This window comes from Heloderma suspectum, chromosome 5 (assembly GCF_057233095.1).
Source record: "Heloderma suspectum isolate Gila_16-S chromosome 5, 16-S_ref, whole genome shotgun sequence".
Classification (NCBI taxonomy): Eukaryota; Metazoa; Chordata; class Lepidosauria; order Squamata; family Helodermatidae; genus Heloderma; species Heloderma suspectum.
This window is the reverse complement of record NC_139462.1, coordinates 177,118,821-177,136,317: the sequence shown is the minus strand read 5'-3', so window position 1 is coordinate 177,136,317 and position 17,497 is coordinate 177,118,821. Positions and strand designations below refer to the sequence as shown.

General features: G+C 43.2%; 1 protein-coding gene across 15 annotated transcripts in view; it reads right to left on the bottom strand.

The window, feature by feature from the left end:
• Positions 1-12,516: 12,516 nt before the first annotated feature.
• Positions 12,517-17,497, bottom strand: part of CPVL (carboxypeptidase vitellogenic like) — a 64,822-nt gene continuing 59,841 nt past the window's right edge. For 11 of the 15 annotated variants that reach the window (XM_084858479.1, XM_084858477.1, XM_084858473.1 and 8 more), the window contains one exon: positions 12,517-12,850. In XM_084858479.1, the coding sequence (XP_084714605.1) occupies positions 12,740-12,850 (111 nt within the window). In that variant the 3' untranslated portion in view covers positions 12,517-12,739. Of the gene's footprint in view, positions 12,851-16,825; positions 16,943-17,039; positions 17,101-17,497 lie in introns of all 15 variants that reach the window. The other 4 variants (XM_084858485.1, XM_084858484.1, XM_084858476.1 and 1 more) reach the window with 2 other exon arrangements.

The following is a 17,497-nucleotide window of genomic DNA, read 5'->3' as shown; positions in this document are numbered from 1 at the left end:
TCTCACCAGCACCAGATGCGTTGCTAGGTTCTCAAAACATCTGGGGCACAGGCCTATAACACAAATTTGCAGATTTAGATATAGATATAGATATAGATATAGATATAGATATAGATACACACACATATACATATACATATACACATACATACATACATACATACATGAGTCTAAGCGCACGTCTAATATACATCTGTGTGTGTGTGTGGTGTGTGTGCCTGCGGTGTGCTTGCGTGTATGTATAGATTACATACATACATACATACATACATAAGAAGCGTGCGCTGACCCCCCCCCCCTTCAACTCAGACCCTGATTCAGCATTTTGGAAAACATCCCGCTTCTGCTCTGGCCAATTTGTAGTCGGACCACTTCAGCTCAGCACCAAAACTGAGTCAAGGTTTGGAAAAATGAATCTTTATGGTTCCTGTTGACTACTATGGGAAATTAGGAAAAAAAACTGTAACTTTTTTCTCTTGGTCAGAACTGGATGATAATTTCAGGCATAGTAGGCCCCTAGAAGGGGATTACACCTGCCCAATGTCAGAAAAATAGGTGCAGGGTTTATATTTTGATTTTCTTTTAAAGGGACCTGCCAATAACATTTTAATTCCTTGGAAGAATTGGATAAAAATTTCAGGATTCATTGCTCTATCAGAGAAAATCATGTCTGTCAAATTGCAGAATGATAGCCACAAGGGTTTTTGTGCAAGGGTGGCCGTGACATTTTGAGGTCTCCAAAAGAGGACATACTATTATCCTGAAACTTTGCTGGTTTCTTACTTAAGGACACCTCTAGGCTGTCTGTGATTTTCAGAACACTGGTCCACAAGGAACATGGGGAAATGCACAGGTCATTAGAGGTGTCCCCCAGGCAAGAAACCTGCAAAGTTTCTGAAGGATATACATGCATGCAAATTTAGAATGGCTAGAATTTATTTACATTTCACCAAGTTAGCAACAGGTGATACAGCACTCATGTCCTGCTTGTGAGTTTTCCCATAGGCATCTGGTTGGCCACTGTCTGAACAGAATGCTGGACTAGATGGACCTTGGTCTTATGCTGCATGGCTGTTCTTATGTTCCTAAATATAGGGTGCCTCTGAGCATGTGCTGAATGTTTTTCTTTCATCACTGGGCACTTAGATTCTCCCCCTACCAATTCTATTCCCCTCCATGCAGCCATCCCTCCTCATCCTACCACCCTCCAGCAACTCTTCATAAAAACAGATGTCTTGTTTTGTGCAACTCCTCTTTACCTCCTCCTTGTTATACACAAGCTCTCATTGTATCCCCCTCCCCATAACTTCATTTGTGCCAAGACTTCACCAGGATTCAGCCAATGAGTCTGTTTTCAAAACTAGGGCTAAGTTATGGAGAAATGCTGAGCATGTACTAAGTACCTTCCCCTCACCAATGAAGCTAGAGTTCATGCAAAAAAACCCCAAAGGCACAAATGACAAAACATGCATAGGACTGAGCTGAAAGGGCAGTCAGTTCAGTTCATTAGATAGAATTGCATAGGCACTGTGCTAAGCTTGCAGTACCACGCCCACAACTCAGGACTTATTTCTGAGTAAACATGCAGAACATCAAGGTGCAAACCTCCCTGCCAGGGGGAGGAATCCTATGCACACTTTCCTGAGGGTAAGCCTCATAAAAAATAATGGGACTTCTCAGTAGGCATACATAGGATTTTATAAATTAGCAATATTTATCTCCACTCCACTTAAAAAACAAACCAAAAACTCCTATTTTTTAATTAAAGCTTTCTGTTCATAGGAACATAGAAAGCTGCCTTATACTAAGTCAGGCCCTGGGCCCATCTAGCGCAGAATTGTTGACAGTGACTGGCAGCAGCAGCTGTCCATAGTTTCAGGCAGGATTCTTTCCTAGCCCTACCTGGAGATGCTGGGGATTGAACCCGGGACCTTCTGCATGCCAAGCATGTGCTCTACCACTGAGCAACAGCCCTTCCCATTGCTGGATAATGGCAACTGACAAAACAGCCCCAGATATGTTTCTCTGCAACCATGTGAACCCACTCTTCTCAAAGACTTGAGTGAGGAGGAGGAGAAAAACCAACCCTCTTGCCTGTTTGTATAAAGTCACATACAGTTCAGAACTTCTCTTGCCCACCGAAGAAAATTCTCTTTAAGAATTCCTTTAGATATGCTCTGGGTGGAATAAAGAAGAGAAAGCAAGCAAGCAAGCAAGCAAGAAAGGATGGAAGGACAGGGGAGGGGAGGGGAGGGGAAGGGTGGGAGAAGAAAAGAAGAATGGTGATTGGAAATGTGTGTGGGGTTGGGGGGGAGAGAGAATTCCCTAAGCCAAGTGGCTCCTTTCAGAGAAGTTGTACTTCAGAGGAATTTAGGAGGCTGTGGAGGGTTTGTAAGGATTGCAAATGAACTTTTTGAGGTGAGGTGGGTGAGGGTTTTTCTAGCTTTTTTAAAACTGTAGAACCTATTTAAAAGCCCCAGCAGTTTCTTGATCATGACGCCACATAGTCCCAACCCTCCCTTTGGGATTATTTGAGTCCTATTTAGGAGAAATTAAAGTGGAGGGGAAGAAAGAAGTTTGTGGAGGCTGATTGGATCCTTTGCTGTACTGAAGCTACTAAACTTCTGCAGAATCGAAAGGTTCCAGTTTGGGGCAGTAAAATCAGATGCTGTGATACCAGTATTTCACATGGAGCTCTTTCTTCCGTTCCTTCTCCCTCTTCAAAATTTCAGTGCAGGCAAGCTCCCAACAGTGGGCATATAAGAGTAGAAAAGAAAAGTAGGGGGAGAGAGGTTTTTTCCGCCTCAAAAAAACTCTACACCAGAGATTAGGGATTGTTGTTGTTCAGTCGTTAAGTTGTGTCCGACTCTTTGTGACCCCATGGACCATAGCACGCCAGGCCTTCCTGTCCTCTGCTCTCTCCCGGAGTGTGCTCAAGTTCATATTCATTGCATCGGTGATGCTATCTAGCCATTTCATCCTCTGCCGTCCCCTTCTCCTTTTGTCTTCAATCTTTCCCAGCATCAGGGTCTTTTCCAGGGAATTTTCTCTTCGCATTAGGTGGCCAAAATATTTGAGCTTCAGCTTCAGTATCTGTCCTTTCAATGAGCACTCAGGGTTGATTTCCTTTAGGATGGACTGATTTGACCTCCTTGCAGTCCAGGGGACTCGTAAGGGTCTTCTCCAGCACCACAGTTCAAAAGCATCAATTCTTTGGCGCTCAGCTTTCCTTATAGTCCAGCTCTCACAGCCATACGTTACTACTGAGAAAACCATAGCTTTGATTATATGAACCTTTGTGGGCAAGGTGATGTCTCTGCTTCTTTCTATGCTGTCTAGGTTTGCCATAGCTTTCCTCCCAAGGAGCAAGCGTCTTTTAATTTCATGGCTACAGTCACCTAATGGACACCTTAAACAACTTCTGATTAGGATCCCTAATCCCGTGGGTGGCTTGACAGTTTTTACTTTTTGTTTTAGAGTTTGAGAAAAGGAAACTTTACACATGGCTAGTGCAAAATGTGGAAGCACAAAAAAATTATAGCTTTGAGATTTTCTTGGGAAAAGCAAATTTTACCTGGGGCTAGCACAAAAGCCATTGGACCTAACTGTCTGAACTTTGGCAGGCTAAGTCATCTCTGTAGGGACTTCCAGGTCCCCAAATTCCATGCACGTATGTGGAAGCACAAAAAAAATTATAGCTCTTTGCTTTGAGAGATTTTCTTGAAAATAGCAAATTTTACCTGTGACTAGCACAAATGCCACTAGACCTAACTGCCTGAAATTTGGCATATTCAATCAGCTCCATGGGGGCTATCAAGCCTCCAAATTTCATGTATTTGTCATACACACTAAAAAAGATATGGCCATTTTGTTTTCCAATGCAAGTCTATGGGAAAATGTAACAAAAATGGCAATTAGGGCAGCTCAAAAGATCTGGGGCACAGCACAAAAAACATCCAGGGCCCATGCCCAAGGAGGCCCTTCTATAATGACACCCCTGAGCACCACTCACAGGGCAGGAGTAATGGACACTCTGGCACCCATTCTCAGAGGGCACGTGTCATCAAGCCTCTGAGAGCACCGCTAAAGTGTCTTCTCAGATAGGAACTGGCAAGGCAAAGGAAACTTGGTCTGTGTGTGGCAGAAGCAGTGGTAGCAGACACAACAAATTGGCTGGGAAGGACTTGGCAGTGGTGGGGGAGTCATGAGGGCCAGACAGTTCAGGTCTTGGAGCCACAGGTGATCCACGAACACAGGCTGTGAACCCCTCCTTTAGTGCTATGCTTCTTTCTTTAAGAGGTGTGGTTTTAATCTGGGCAGTGATGGATTGGTTATGCCAGTCTCTCACAACACAGCACACATTCACTATAACCTCTGAGCTGGGGACCACCGTATATAAACCTTACATTTTTAAGCAGTCTTTTAATTATTGCTAAGGTGCTTTACCAGTTTGTTGTCAAGCTCACATTTTTAATAGATAGAGTTTTAGGTATGTCTGCTATATGAATATTATTCATTTTTTAACTTGATTTTCAATGTAGAGCATGGAAAATTTAGATATCCAAGGTCAGTTTTGTTCAGACCCTATCAATGTGAAAGAAACTCAGAATAGGTTTCTACATCTTGTTTGTTTGTTTGTTTGTTACATTTGTATCCCGCCTTTTTTCCTGCTTAAGGAACCCAAGGTGGCATACATAATCCTCCTCCTGCATTTTATCCTCACAACAAGAACCCTGTGAGGTAAGTTGGTCTGTGACTGGCCCAAAGTCACCCAGTGAGTTTCCATGGCTGAGTGGGGACTAGAACCCAGATCTCCTGGCTCCCAGTCCAACACGCTAGCCACTACACCACACTGGCTCTCTTGCATTATATAATATATAACAATAGAAGTATGGAGAGATGTCATCATGTAGTGAATCTGGCACATCAATAGAAGTTGTCTGTATCAGTCCCAGAAGAAGCAAGACTGACATGCCCAGTAAGTCCATGTCCAAGGTGCGCTTGAACCCAGGTCTCTTGGGTCCACTGTTCAACACTTTTAGCCACATAAGAGAACCATTCAGGCTTTCACAAGCTTAGACAGTATTAAACTATCAACAGTTTTGCCATTGTAAGATAATACTTTACTTCCCTGTTTATGTGTATGTTTCTTTGTGGTTATATATTGAACAGGTTATTGGCCCAGGTTTCCATAGCAAAAACTCTCTTGGTGCATATTGGCGAATTAACAGTTTGGTCATTTTATATCTCAAAAAGATGCAACATTTTAGCTATAACACGAGAAGTTTCCAGCTGGATGAGTTCAGTATTTAAAATTATACAGAAATGCCGTTACTGGTTTTAGAGCATTAACATAAGCTAATTTTCTCAGGATCACATAAATAAAGAGTACAGCTACAAATTCCATGCCCATACTGGAATGGTTCAAACACATTAAAAATATTATAATATTTACATCTCACTGGAAGCCTTCTCTTCCCCTTCCCCATGTCTTTAAGGGCGGAAACCTGCAGAGCCTCTGAATCTTTGTGGGAATGGACTTGTCTCCCATCTTTCACAAAGACAAGACTGAGGGGGCTTCCAGACAGAGAGGTCCTAACCAGTGGTCCTAACCAGTGAGAGAGATGTCATAGAACCGATGTCTGTGGGGCAGTGAATCCTCTCCGGGTTTCAGTCAGAACCAGTCAGAACTCTAAAGGAGCTATCCAAGGTGCTTCACACCTTGGATAGATCCATTAGGGTTCTGACTGAAATCTGGAGCAGATTCACCGCTCCACTGGCATGAAAGCCAGCAGCCTCCACTGATGCTAATGCTACCAGTAAAAAGGCATTATGCAGTCTTTTAAACCTGAATGGATTTTTTTCTGGTAAGAAAAGAAATGTAAGAAGTGGTGGGAAAGCATAAGAGGATTGCAAGTTGAAGACCATGATATCTGGGCTCCCGCAAAATTCCATGAATGAAGAAGGGCGATTGCACAATAAAAGCCTTATCTGGAAGCACCCCAAGAATGAGTAAAGAGGATCTGACAGCCTACTAACCCTTGGGCTGGTGGTAAGTAAGAGAGAGAGGATGGAGGCAGTCTGAGCAGGGGGTTGGACTCGATGGCCTTGTAGGCCCCTTCCAACCCTACTATTCTATGAGTCTATGATTCTATGAGCTTGGTGGGGTTGTGCCCCATTCCCCTAATTAATTCCCCATCTTCCCCTGCTCCGTAGTTAATGCATTTAGGGAGCAACCCCATCGAGATAGGCAGCCACCTCCCAACTCGGAGGCGACCGCCTGCCCAAAGCAGGGCAGAGGAGCACGAAGAGGATCGTTCCCTCCACGCCCCTCCTGCCCTGCTTTTTTGGCTAGACAGCCGATTGCGGCTGTCTAGCCACGGGAGCATGGAGCAGGGAGGGAGGCTGCTGTGCTCCCCACCGCAGAACGCCCCCAGCCACGCCCCTTTCCAGCCGCTCCACACTCCTCTTGCCAGCGCAGAAGACTGGGCCGTTCCGTGCTGCCTCAGAGGCCACAGCGGCCTCTGAGAGAGATGATGACACCTCTCCATACTTCTGTTGTAATATAATGCAAGATGTAGAAACCTATTCTGAGTTCCGTTCACATTGATAGCGCCTGAACAAAAGTGACCTTGGATATCTAAATTTTCCATGCTCTACATTGAAAATCAGGTTAAAAAATGAATAAGATTCATACAGCAGACGTACCTAAAGCTCCATCTATTAAAAACATGAGCTTGACAACAAGCGGCTAGAGCGGCCATAGGATTTCTCCCTCCGGAATGTAAGCCTTAGACTTTACTAGTCCCACCCTCTGCTCGATGCTGGAAATCCAGAGCTATGGCATTCCCAATGCATAGCTGTCCAGCGTCTGCTTGAACGAAGACCTCCAGCAAAAGTGAGCCCCCCACTCGCACTGGAGAAAACACAGCTGCGCATGAGGAGCCAGACGATTCACATTCCAAACCACGTAATTATGAAGTTGCACAGGTGACATCACTAGCTTTGAATCTTACAGTGACAAAAGCTGATATTATCCTTTTTTTTTTTTTTTTAGGAAGTATAGTTGGAGGGTATTATGGAAATGGTAGTGAGGGAGATGTCAGGAGACTGCAAGAAATACTCAAGGGAGTAAACAGGAAGTAAGGAATAAGCATAACCCTAATCCATAGCCGGGCGGGTGTACTTCCCATTCCCAGCTGCAGAGCTGAACCATTCAATGGGCAGCAGCAGCACCCTCAAGCAGCCACGGGGGAAACGCCCCCTCAGGCTTGCCTCCCTTCTCCTCCCCCTCCCCACAGGAGGAGGTGCGACCAGTCTCCGCTTTCCAGTGGTGGACCAGTGTTGGCACATGCAAGAGGCTTCACTCATGCCAGTACCACTGATACCAACAGGCAGAGGGAGCAGTGCCATGGCAGTCCATAGGGAGGGGGCAAGGGGGGGTCAGTTGACTCCCCTCGGGTGATCTGTAATCCCCCAAACCTGTAGAACCTGAAATATGGGGCAACATTCACAGTGACTATTCTGCCCATTCGTTTTGTTGGCAAAAATAGCTTGCTCCTGCCTTTCGGGGTTTTTAGCCAATGAATGAAGTCATAGAAACTTATGACACACTTTGTCTGGAGGAGGAACTTCCTGGTTCATTGCGGGGGTGGTGGGGCAGGGGGAGTGATTGTTGCCTCAAATAATCTATTCAGAAATTCAGGATTTTAGTGTAGCTCAGATTGGATAGTAATGTACACACCCCAAGAGAAAAGGTAGGAACAATAACACAAATTCATGATCTTCATAATTCGAGTCTTATTAATAATTAATAGTCAGGGCTTTGGCTGTGAGAATGTGGATTACACCAGCCCTGCAAGGTAGCCCAATGTTGTTATTCCCATTATTCTTATTTTACTATGGGGGTGGGCAGTTAGAGTAGTATATGACAACTCTGCAGCATAGTCCAGTGCTTTTATCTAGTCTCTTGATGTGTTGGTTGTTTTAAGGAAATGCAGAGGAGGCTGTGAAGTTGATTGTAGCAATTTATTAAGGTGTAAAAGACAGGAAGGCCTGGCGTGCTATGGTCCATGGGGTCACAAAGTCGGACACAACTTAATGACTGAACAAGAAAGAGGGGGTTGTTGTTGTTGTTGTTGTTGGTGGTGGTGGTGGTGTGTGTGTGTGTGTGTCTACACCTTTAGAAAAACATGCAAGTTTTAGTTCTTGCAGGAGGCTGGGGTGGGGACTCGCTCTCTTTTTTAGTGCAGGCCATGCAGCTTCTCAGAAGTTACTGTTTTCTCATATATTCTAGTAATAAAGAATCCTGTTGTGAAGATACCTGAATCAATTGTGTTGCAGAGCAGAATCCTTGATGTAAAAAGTGGCCGATAACAATGTGAAAAGTAAAGTGAGTAGTCCAGGCTCCTGTAGAAACCTAAAACCTGATCAAGTATACCTGTTTCTCCTCCCCCTGCCAAAGGCTATGACTGGGTTTGCACAATATGACAACTCACCATGGGCAGCCAGCCATGGTGGGTTGTCGTCTGAACCCAGAGCATTTTTGGTAGCTTATTTTTCAGGAACAAGCCACACCAAGAACCCATGATGTCTTACCCTTGTCATAGGGTTGGAAGGGGCCTACAAGACCATTGAGTCCAACCCCCTGCTCATTGCAGGAAGCTTGATTCCCAGGCAGTCTCCCATCCAAGTGCCAATCAGGGCTGACGCTGCTTAGCTTCCGAGATCAGATGAGATCAGGCGCATCCAGCCCTTGTAGGGTCATTCTTGCCCATGATGGGTTGTTATGTCACCCAAACCTGGGAAACCAATTTTATCATGGATTGTGGCAATTTGCTACAGAGCTGCTCTGCAAGAGGGGCAAAAAGCCTGTGCCGCTCACTTTTTATGATTTTGCCAGTAACTGTCCTTCCACCGATGCCAAAATGGCACTTTTCCCCACTTTTATTTTTATGTGCCTCAAAAATGTGCAATTGGGGTCGTAATTTGGGGGGGGGGAGATGGTCTTTCGCAAGTGCGCAAGCACTCTTACAGCTGTCCAAAATGTCGTCTTGTCTGGTCAATTTCCTTGCATGCTTCCGCTGTCATAGGGAGCAGCAGAGTGCAGCAGTAACACACAAGGAAATTGACAAGACAAGGTTGCATATTTGGTAATTTGAGAAATAATATTAAGAGGAAGGCGGTAGCTGCTGCCGCAATTCAGAAGCACCGAAAATGCGGGGAGGGAAACCAAAGGAGTAAGCGCACCAAAAGTGGAGTACATCACCAAGGGGGATTTTTTAGACACTCCCTTGACTTTCTAGCACAGTCTTGCCCAGATATAAGAGACCTTGAGCCAATTTTTTTTTCACCTCAGGAACACCTACAAGAACTTTCAAGAAAAAAACTTCTCTAAAAAACTTCTCTAACAGCAAGAATATAAATTACAGCCTTCAGTACACTCTTTCCAAGTTGCCAGTGAATTACGGCAGGAGATATTTTGTTATAAGAATTTATGCAGACATTTTTATAAGTATATATGCACAGGCCTATCTGCAGTGTGTAGTGATTTATATATATTTAATGCTTAACTGTATGCCCAGGCCTAGTTGCAATGTGCTATATGTTGTATCAGACAAAAAAAAAAATTGTAATAATGTGTTATCCTATATTATTATTACAGCCCCTGAAGAGACTTTATAATAAAAAGCCAAAAAGAAGCCAAAACGCATCAGGCTTCTCACAAATAAAATGTTTGTTCCAGCATCCTGAGACGTGTCTACTTGGGATGCCTAACCACTTTTGCACCCGTTCTGTGTTTGTGCATCATTTTTCTCTCTCTTGGTTGTTGTTGGATTTTAATATCCCTCACTGTAATTGAAGTTTAGCTGAAACGATGCCTCTTGTGTGAACCTTGACTAGAATACTTCTGCATTAGTGCTGTCAAATTCCCAGGATTTTCTGCCCCTCTTTGTAGGCTTCTAAACAGCATGTACAGATACACAAGAAAAATGCACAGGTGTTGTACCAGCACATATTATATGTGTGAATTACAATCACACACCACTGTGCTTTACACCCTCCCCTGAAAAAATTCCTGCATACGCCCATGCGGCTACAGGGGAAGACTCGGGCCAGTGGCTTTACTGCACTACCCGAGTTTTCATACTTTGGCTCTGTCACGGGGCGGTCCCAAGATATTTTTTGCCCAAGGTGGAGCAACAAAACACCCCTCTGCCACTTCTAGGTGCATTGTCCTCAAAGCAGGTATAGTTATTTTGGCATCTGAGGCAGAAAGCCCCAGAAGCACTTCTTCCCCTCTCTGATGGTAAAAGTACATTAATACATTAATTAACAATTTGCTGTCCTGTCATGACACACAATGCCACCTGCCTGAGACTACCACCTCAGGCTGCCCCCACAGTAGTCCCAGCAACCTGCTTCCTCTCCTCAGCTTCCCTTGTATGTGTGACTTGTTGTGAGCGGACCTGGGGCTGTAGGATGGGGCAGGGGGAGTTGCTCCTGCCTCACTTGTCAAGACTGAGCTGCTCAGGCGAGGGCAGTGAAGGGAGAGGGGAAGGCAAGGAAGGAGCATATGGGGCGGCTAGTCGGTGCAAAGCTTTTCACGCAGAGAGAAAAACTGGAGCCAGAGCTAGGCTCTTGGGAGCTACAGCAGCTTCGGTCTTCCCGCCTGAGAAGGTGGAAAGCAGCACAAACCAGCAGCACTGACAGCAACAGCAGCATGTTATTTTGCTGACCAGCAAGCAAAGCCCAGGAAGTGGCAGATGCTTTTGCTGCTGGTTTGCTCAATGTGGCTCCAGCACTTTGCTGGGGGTTGGGGGCAACAGCAGCAGCTAGCCAGGGGCAGGAGCACCTGGGCTAGTCACTGAAATATCCAAAGTAAGAAGGATGGCAACACATCCAGCAACTCCAGTTTGTCTGGCTCTTCCACTTCCTCTGGTAAGTTTAAAGTTCTCTCCTCTGCCCCCTCATGGCAGGATTTACATATCTTCTAATTGTATCACATATCCCAAATACAGTTTGTCACATTTTTCGTTTAGGAAGGACTGTGGCTGTGGTTCCCTCTTCGCCCCTACGTTATTCATATCCTGATAGTAATATTTGATCCATAAATGGAAGGTTAAATCCAGATGCCCAGCAAATCTACACCAAGGTCAAGCATGAAGATGAATAAATCAGAGGAAAGGGTTTATAGAATTGGAGTGCCAAATCTGTCCTTGGCTGAGCAGTTTGATATAAGTGTGATTACTCCTGTTCAGTTACCAAACTCAAGGGACCAAGCAGTGAAATATCAGAGTCCCAATTTCACCTTCTCTTCATTTTCTAACAGGGACTGGAGTGGTGTGTGTGTGTGTGTGTGTGTGTGTGTGTGTGAGAGAGAGAGATTGATTATGCAGGGCTACGTCAATCTCATAGCTGACTTGTGGAAATTCCTTGATTATATTATTTGGGTGGTGACTAATCACGATCAACCCGAGACATCTGCTTCTCAAATACAGAGGAAGACAACCCCAATAGAACTCTTTCATTCTTTACTGTAGTTTCTGGGTATCAAGATGAGATTTAAAAGAGATGTTACCATACTGGAGGGCATTTAAACACTTTTTCAAGGGTGAAGAAGGTGGACAGCTGACCTTTTATATGTTAGTTTTATCAGAATCTAATCCTTTACTCAGAAGTAAGTTCTACTGATTTTTAAATTATTATTTCTGTGTAAGAACTTACAGTGAGAGAGAACCTGCTTGAAGTGTTACATCTTTCATCTGCCAAAAATATTGTCACAACAATATGAGAGCCAGTGTGGTGTAGTGGCAAGAGTGTTGGACTAGGAGCTGGGAGATCCGGGTTCTAGTACCACTCGGCCATAGAAACTCACTGGGTGACTTTGGGCCAGTCACAGACTCTCAGCCCAACCCACCTCACAGGGTTGTTGTGAGGATAAAATGGAGAGGAGGATAATGTAAGCCGCCTTGAGTTCCTTGCAAGAGGAAAAAAGGCGGGGTATAAATGCAATCAATCAATCAATCAATTTTAGTTGCAACCTTACAGTGCAATCCTATGCCTGTTTACTCATAAGTAAGGCCCACTGCGTTTAATGGGGCTTTCTCCCTTGTGTGTTTATGACTGCAGCCCAAGTTAAAGATTTTCTGCTATTCCATTGAGTTTTTCCACTTAAAGGTTTAATAAATGAAGACAATGGAAGTTTTTCTTTTCTTTTCTTTAGCCCCCCGCAAGGGGGGTGAATTGGGGAGATGACTGGATGGGAAGGTATAATCCCCTCCCCCTCAGCAAAGAAATGTCATGTATATAAGTGTTGTTGTTCTGTAAAGAAACGGCATGTTCTTCAACAGGATACCTCACGCCAAAGATCCAACACACTAATCGAAGCAGGCAGGGTACTTGTAGGTGGAAATACACACCATCCACTTTAAAAGATCTGCACAATCTGTTTTTGAATGGTCTCTTTATCGCCTATACATTCTGAACAAATAAATATTAGCTACAGCCAGAATCTGAAATAATCTTTTCACTTTATTCTTTCTATAGTTGAACATGGTTTGATTTTTTCTTCTCAACTACTAGTTTACCAATGCAGATCTGCAGTAAGAAAAGAAACCTGTTTTTAATACTTTAGTATTCAGAGCCTATGATCAGACCTCCTGGTGAAAGTTTCCCTATTGGCCAATGAAATCTCTCATTGAGATTTCTTAAGAGCGGCGGCATTCAGGTTGTATTTTCAGTATTCATTAGGTTTCCATCCTTTTCCTGAGATAAACCTGTCCATCATGTCCAAAGATCTTTCAGGCTGGTCATAAGGCAAGATGTGTCCTCCACCTCGAACAATGACCTGTAGAATTATAAACATGGAATAAGTTAGATATATCCTGAAGAATAAATAATGCTGCTCCAAGACATGCTAAACTTTGGTCCCAATAAATACAATAAAAAAAGATCAGGGATTCTGAAAGGTGCATTAATCCCACATAATGGGAGAGGCAACTTGATGCCCTCAGATGTTTTGGACTACAACTCCCATAAACCCCTGCCAGCAGGGCCAGTAGTCAGGAATTATGGAAGTTGTAGTCCAATATACCTGGGGGGTACTTGGTTGCCTACCACTTATACCAGGGGTGCTGAAACAACATGTGGAAACAACATTGGCTAGGAAACTCCTCCACAATGCCGAAGCTTGCCTTGCATCTTGGAAAAACCACCTGGATTTGACCAGCCCCGTGCGATATGGACAACCTTGAATTGAATTCGAAGTCATGGTAGATGTGCAGATGCCCTTTATAAATGGGGCAAAATAACACCATCAAATTGTGATTGTGGGGCTGAAAAACAAACTATCCAACACGTAGCGACAGAGTATCAAAACCGAGCCTACAATGGAGACTTTGCTGATTTCCTGGCTCTGACAACTGAAGCAAAAAACTGTATTTGTAACCTAGACATACGTTTGTGATCTTCCTGTCTATATTTTACATTTCATGTTTATTATGCTCTATGTTTTTATTGTAATGCGATGTGAATGTGCCATACGATAGATAGATAGATAGATAGATAGATAGATAGATAGATAGATAGATAGATGTGCTGAACCTCTTCTAGCCCAGGGGCTGAATGGAGACACTCTTGTGGGCCCACATTTCAGTGGTGGGTGGGGCAAAAGGGGCAGGGCCAAAACACCAAAAATACCAGTATATTTTAAGTTTAAAGGTCTCATTTCCAGTAACTAAGCTTTAGGATGGTCATTTTAGCCTCTTAGAATGTGGGGTGAGGGGTGAAAATGTGTAAAAGCCAGGAAAGCATGAAATGATCGGTGGTCAGGGGGAAAGGGGCACGACCTTCTAGGGAACCCCAGGAGGCCAGACTGTGACCTCAGGCGGGTTGGGTTTGACCTGCGGCCCAGAGGTTCAACACCCCTGCCTTACACCCACTGCAAGAGCAGCGAGCAAAATGTTCATGGAATGTGTGTTAATAGAATAGAGACTGTAGTCCAGAACACAGTATGGTCCCGTTGCTGCTCCTGTTGCTAATTATGACAGAGTTCCACAGACAGGTCTTGTTCCTCCTCCCCAGGTGCACAGACAGCAATACAGAAGTCTTGCTAATGTTAATCCATGCAGACCCTTCCTACCAGATTGTAACCACTTTCTGGTATATGTGCAGGGCCAAGTCTTGCTTTATGTTTGAAACTTCTCTACATACCCAAAAGTATATATCCTGCCACAGTCTGATGGGCATACAAATGTTAAATTAGGCACATCTCTCTTCAGAAAAGACAAATGAACAGTCTACTGCTTCAGCAGGATTTTCAAGAAACAATTGGGCCCCAATTGCTGAGCCCTAGCTGTGGAACTTCCTCCCCAAATAAGTTCTCTCGGGCATTTAAATGAATTGTATTTTAACTACTGGAAGGAAGAAATATTTTAAACACTGGAAATGAAGTTTTCAATCTGCTATTCATATTGTTATTTAATTGTGTTAGTTCTTTAATGATTTTAATTGTGTTACTACATATCTTAGCGCTGCTGTTGGGATTTTAAATTTGCATTGTAAATCATTCTGGGATAAATATTTATTAAGGATAGTATATAAATTCTTTGAATAATAATTAAAAAACAGACATGTCTAACGCTGCATGCATAAGCCCTTCACACTTGATGAGGTTTATGTATATGTTTGTACCTCCTCTGCAGTATGTACGTATATACTCTGGTACAAAAACACAGTGAAAAATTTGGCTGTAGGGTGAAAACTATTTGCCCTGGGTGTGAGGACAAAGGAAGTGTCAGCAAACTAAGTAATATGTTGGAATTGGATCTAGAGACTGCTTTAAATTCCAGGACATTCATATGGACTCATTAAGTGGCACGCAACACACCATAAAAACAGATATCATGCCTCAGAAGCATTTCGATTGTGATCTCTAATCTGAGGCCAGCTACAATCCAAATAAACTATCTCTCTCATTTTAACTAGAAGCAGTATTGTGGAATTCAGCAAAATGTAAGGTTTGGTCACATGATGTTGCTTTTAAAAAATGTGTTAAACCACACTGCATTCCTAATTCCTCAGTATTCTCATTTTCACAGATTCTCTCCTCAACATAGACACATCAATGGAATTCAAATATTTCTCCATCACTAAATGCTAAGAGTAAACAACAGTGGACAATATCTTCAAGTTACTTCAGAGAAAATCTTTACTGGCGCCAACAAAGTCTGGAGCCTTGAAGGTGAAATGAGTCAGACTTCCCGTCTTGGCAGTCGTCTGCCACAGTGACTTCTGTAGAAGCACAGAGCTAGTTGAAGGACATTGATATGATATTTGCATTTCAGAATATAGCTTTTAACTTTAGAATGAAGTCAGCAACAGAGGTCTCTTACACATCTAAACAGAAGAGTCTATAGCAAGCTAGGGGTCACCATGCCATTTCTCCACTATCATTATTTCAATTTTTAAAAAAATATCTTCCTTTCCAAGAGTTTTGCCATTTGAGTTCCAACATATTTACTTCATATTCTGACCGATGGAGTTAGAACAGGTTAACTTACAAAGATGCTTACTAATATTCAAAATAAGTGATCCAGATGCCCACTATAGACAGAACCCTGCGAGTAGGAAGCAAATCAGCAAAGATTTGCATGAATACAGCAGGCTTGTTGGACTACAGCCTTAATGTGCACCTAAGAGCACAATACAAAAAATATGGACCTTCAAACATGTGTTGACCAGACTCATCATTAGAATGTAAGACATGTTCTTCAATATGCATAGTAGTGCAAATATGGAGTGCCTGTTTGCTTATATCATGCTTAGAAGGCGCACACTGCCCTTTGGCCATTTAGCCCAATAGTATCTGCTGTGACTAGCAGTGACTGTCCGGGTTCTCAGGCAGAGGACTTTCTCATCACCTGCTACCAGATCCTCTTAATTCAAGATATCTGGGACCTTCTCCATGTAAAGCAGGTGCTCCAACACTGAGCTATGATCCCTCCCCCAAGTAATATTACTTGTAACAGGGGCAACCAGTCTGTTAACACCTTCCTTACTAGGGGGGAGGGAGGAAAGGGAAGAGGGGTATACCTAGGTTGCAGCTGCACGAAGAGGATTAATGTGAAAATTACCTTTAACACAAATTTAGAAACCAAAAATGTTTCTGTTTGTAAGATGTTAATGAATATTTAACACCCACACATTTTGCTTATTCCCTTCAGTTAACATTGTATTATTAATTTGAGGCAGACATATCAAACTAAAAGGAGAATGAAGCATGGGAAAAGGGACATGGCCAAGATGCAACACCTCAGCTTCAGCACAGAAAGCACATCCTTTCCAGGGGTGAGAATTCATTCAAGTTACATGCACAATCCACTGCTGGTCTTTCTCCTTGCAGGAACCAGATGTGATAATTTACTTGGGATGCACACTACAAGCTGATGTCGTTAACTGGCTTAAAACCACAGCCACTACACTCATTTTACTTTGGCTTTGGATCTATTTGAACCACAAGCACTACATAAATTTTACATCATTCCAAACAGTTCTCCTCTCTGTAATCTAATCACTGCAATGGACATCACTAAATGCTCCATAGAGGCTTCGAATGTTGCTCCAAGTCACACACCATGCACACAAAAGACTGCTTTACTTCAGTGAAAATAGTAAAACAGCTCCATTTCTCCTTTCTACCCAGCTTCAAAAGAAACACATAGTATTGGGGAGAAATTAGCAAGTAAAATTCACATGGCCCAATTCCAAATGGCATTAATGCAAGACAAAAAATATAACACTACAATACAGGGCTTTTGCTTACATTGACCGTTACCCAAACTTCCTCTTTGAACTTTGCATTTAAAGGAGGGCAGCAGCTGTAGGATGTCAATGTGCTGTGGGATCACACATCTTCAAGAGATCGAAAGGAAGCTAACTCCTAGGATATTAGAAGTACGTATCTTCTAATCAGAGCTAACATGGTATCACAAATGTAAAACTACTTTGTTCGTGTTCACAGCATGAAAGAAAATTACCTGTCTCCTGTGCCACATCATATAAAACATCTATCGGACGAAACACCTTTCAAGACTTGGTCTGAAAACATGCAATACTTTTAGCTTCGATTCAACATCAGCATTAAAAGATTAAAATGAATACCAATATTCATTACATCTATATTCACAACAATCTGGGCAGCAGCTTGAAGCTAGCAGCACTAGTTCAGGAGGGTCTGAACTGATAGGAAATCTGGTGTGCAAGAGGGAGGAATTACTGAAACGAGCAAAATCTTGGACTCACCTGCTCCCCCTTCCCCTCTCCTTCTCCCACACAGCTGTGAGGAGAAATAAAACAGGACTCAGTTGCATTCTGCCTAATTCCTGGCTTGTCCTTGCATGCAAACCAGGAACTGTGACTTAAAATACGCTCTTGCTAATTGCTAAACAAGCCAACTGCAAATGCCAGCTTGTTTAGCTGGTTTACTTAACAAACA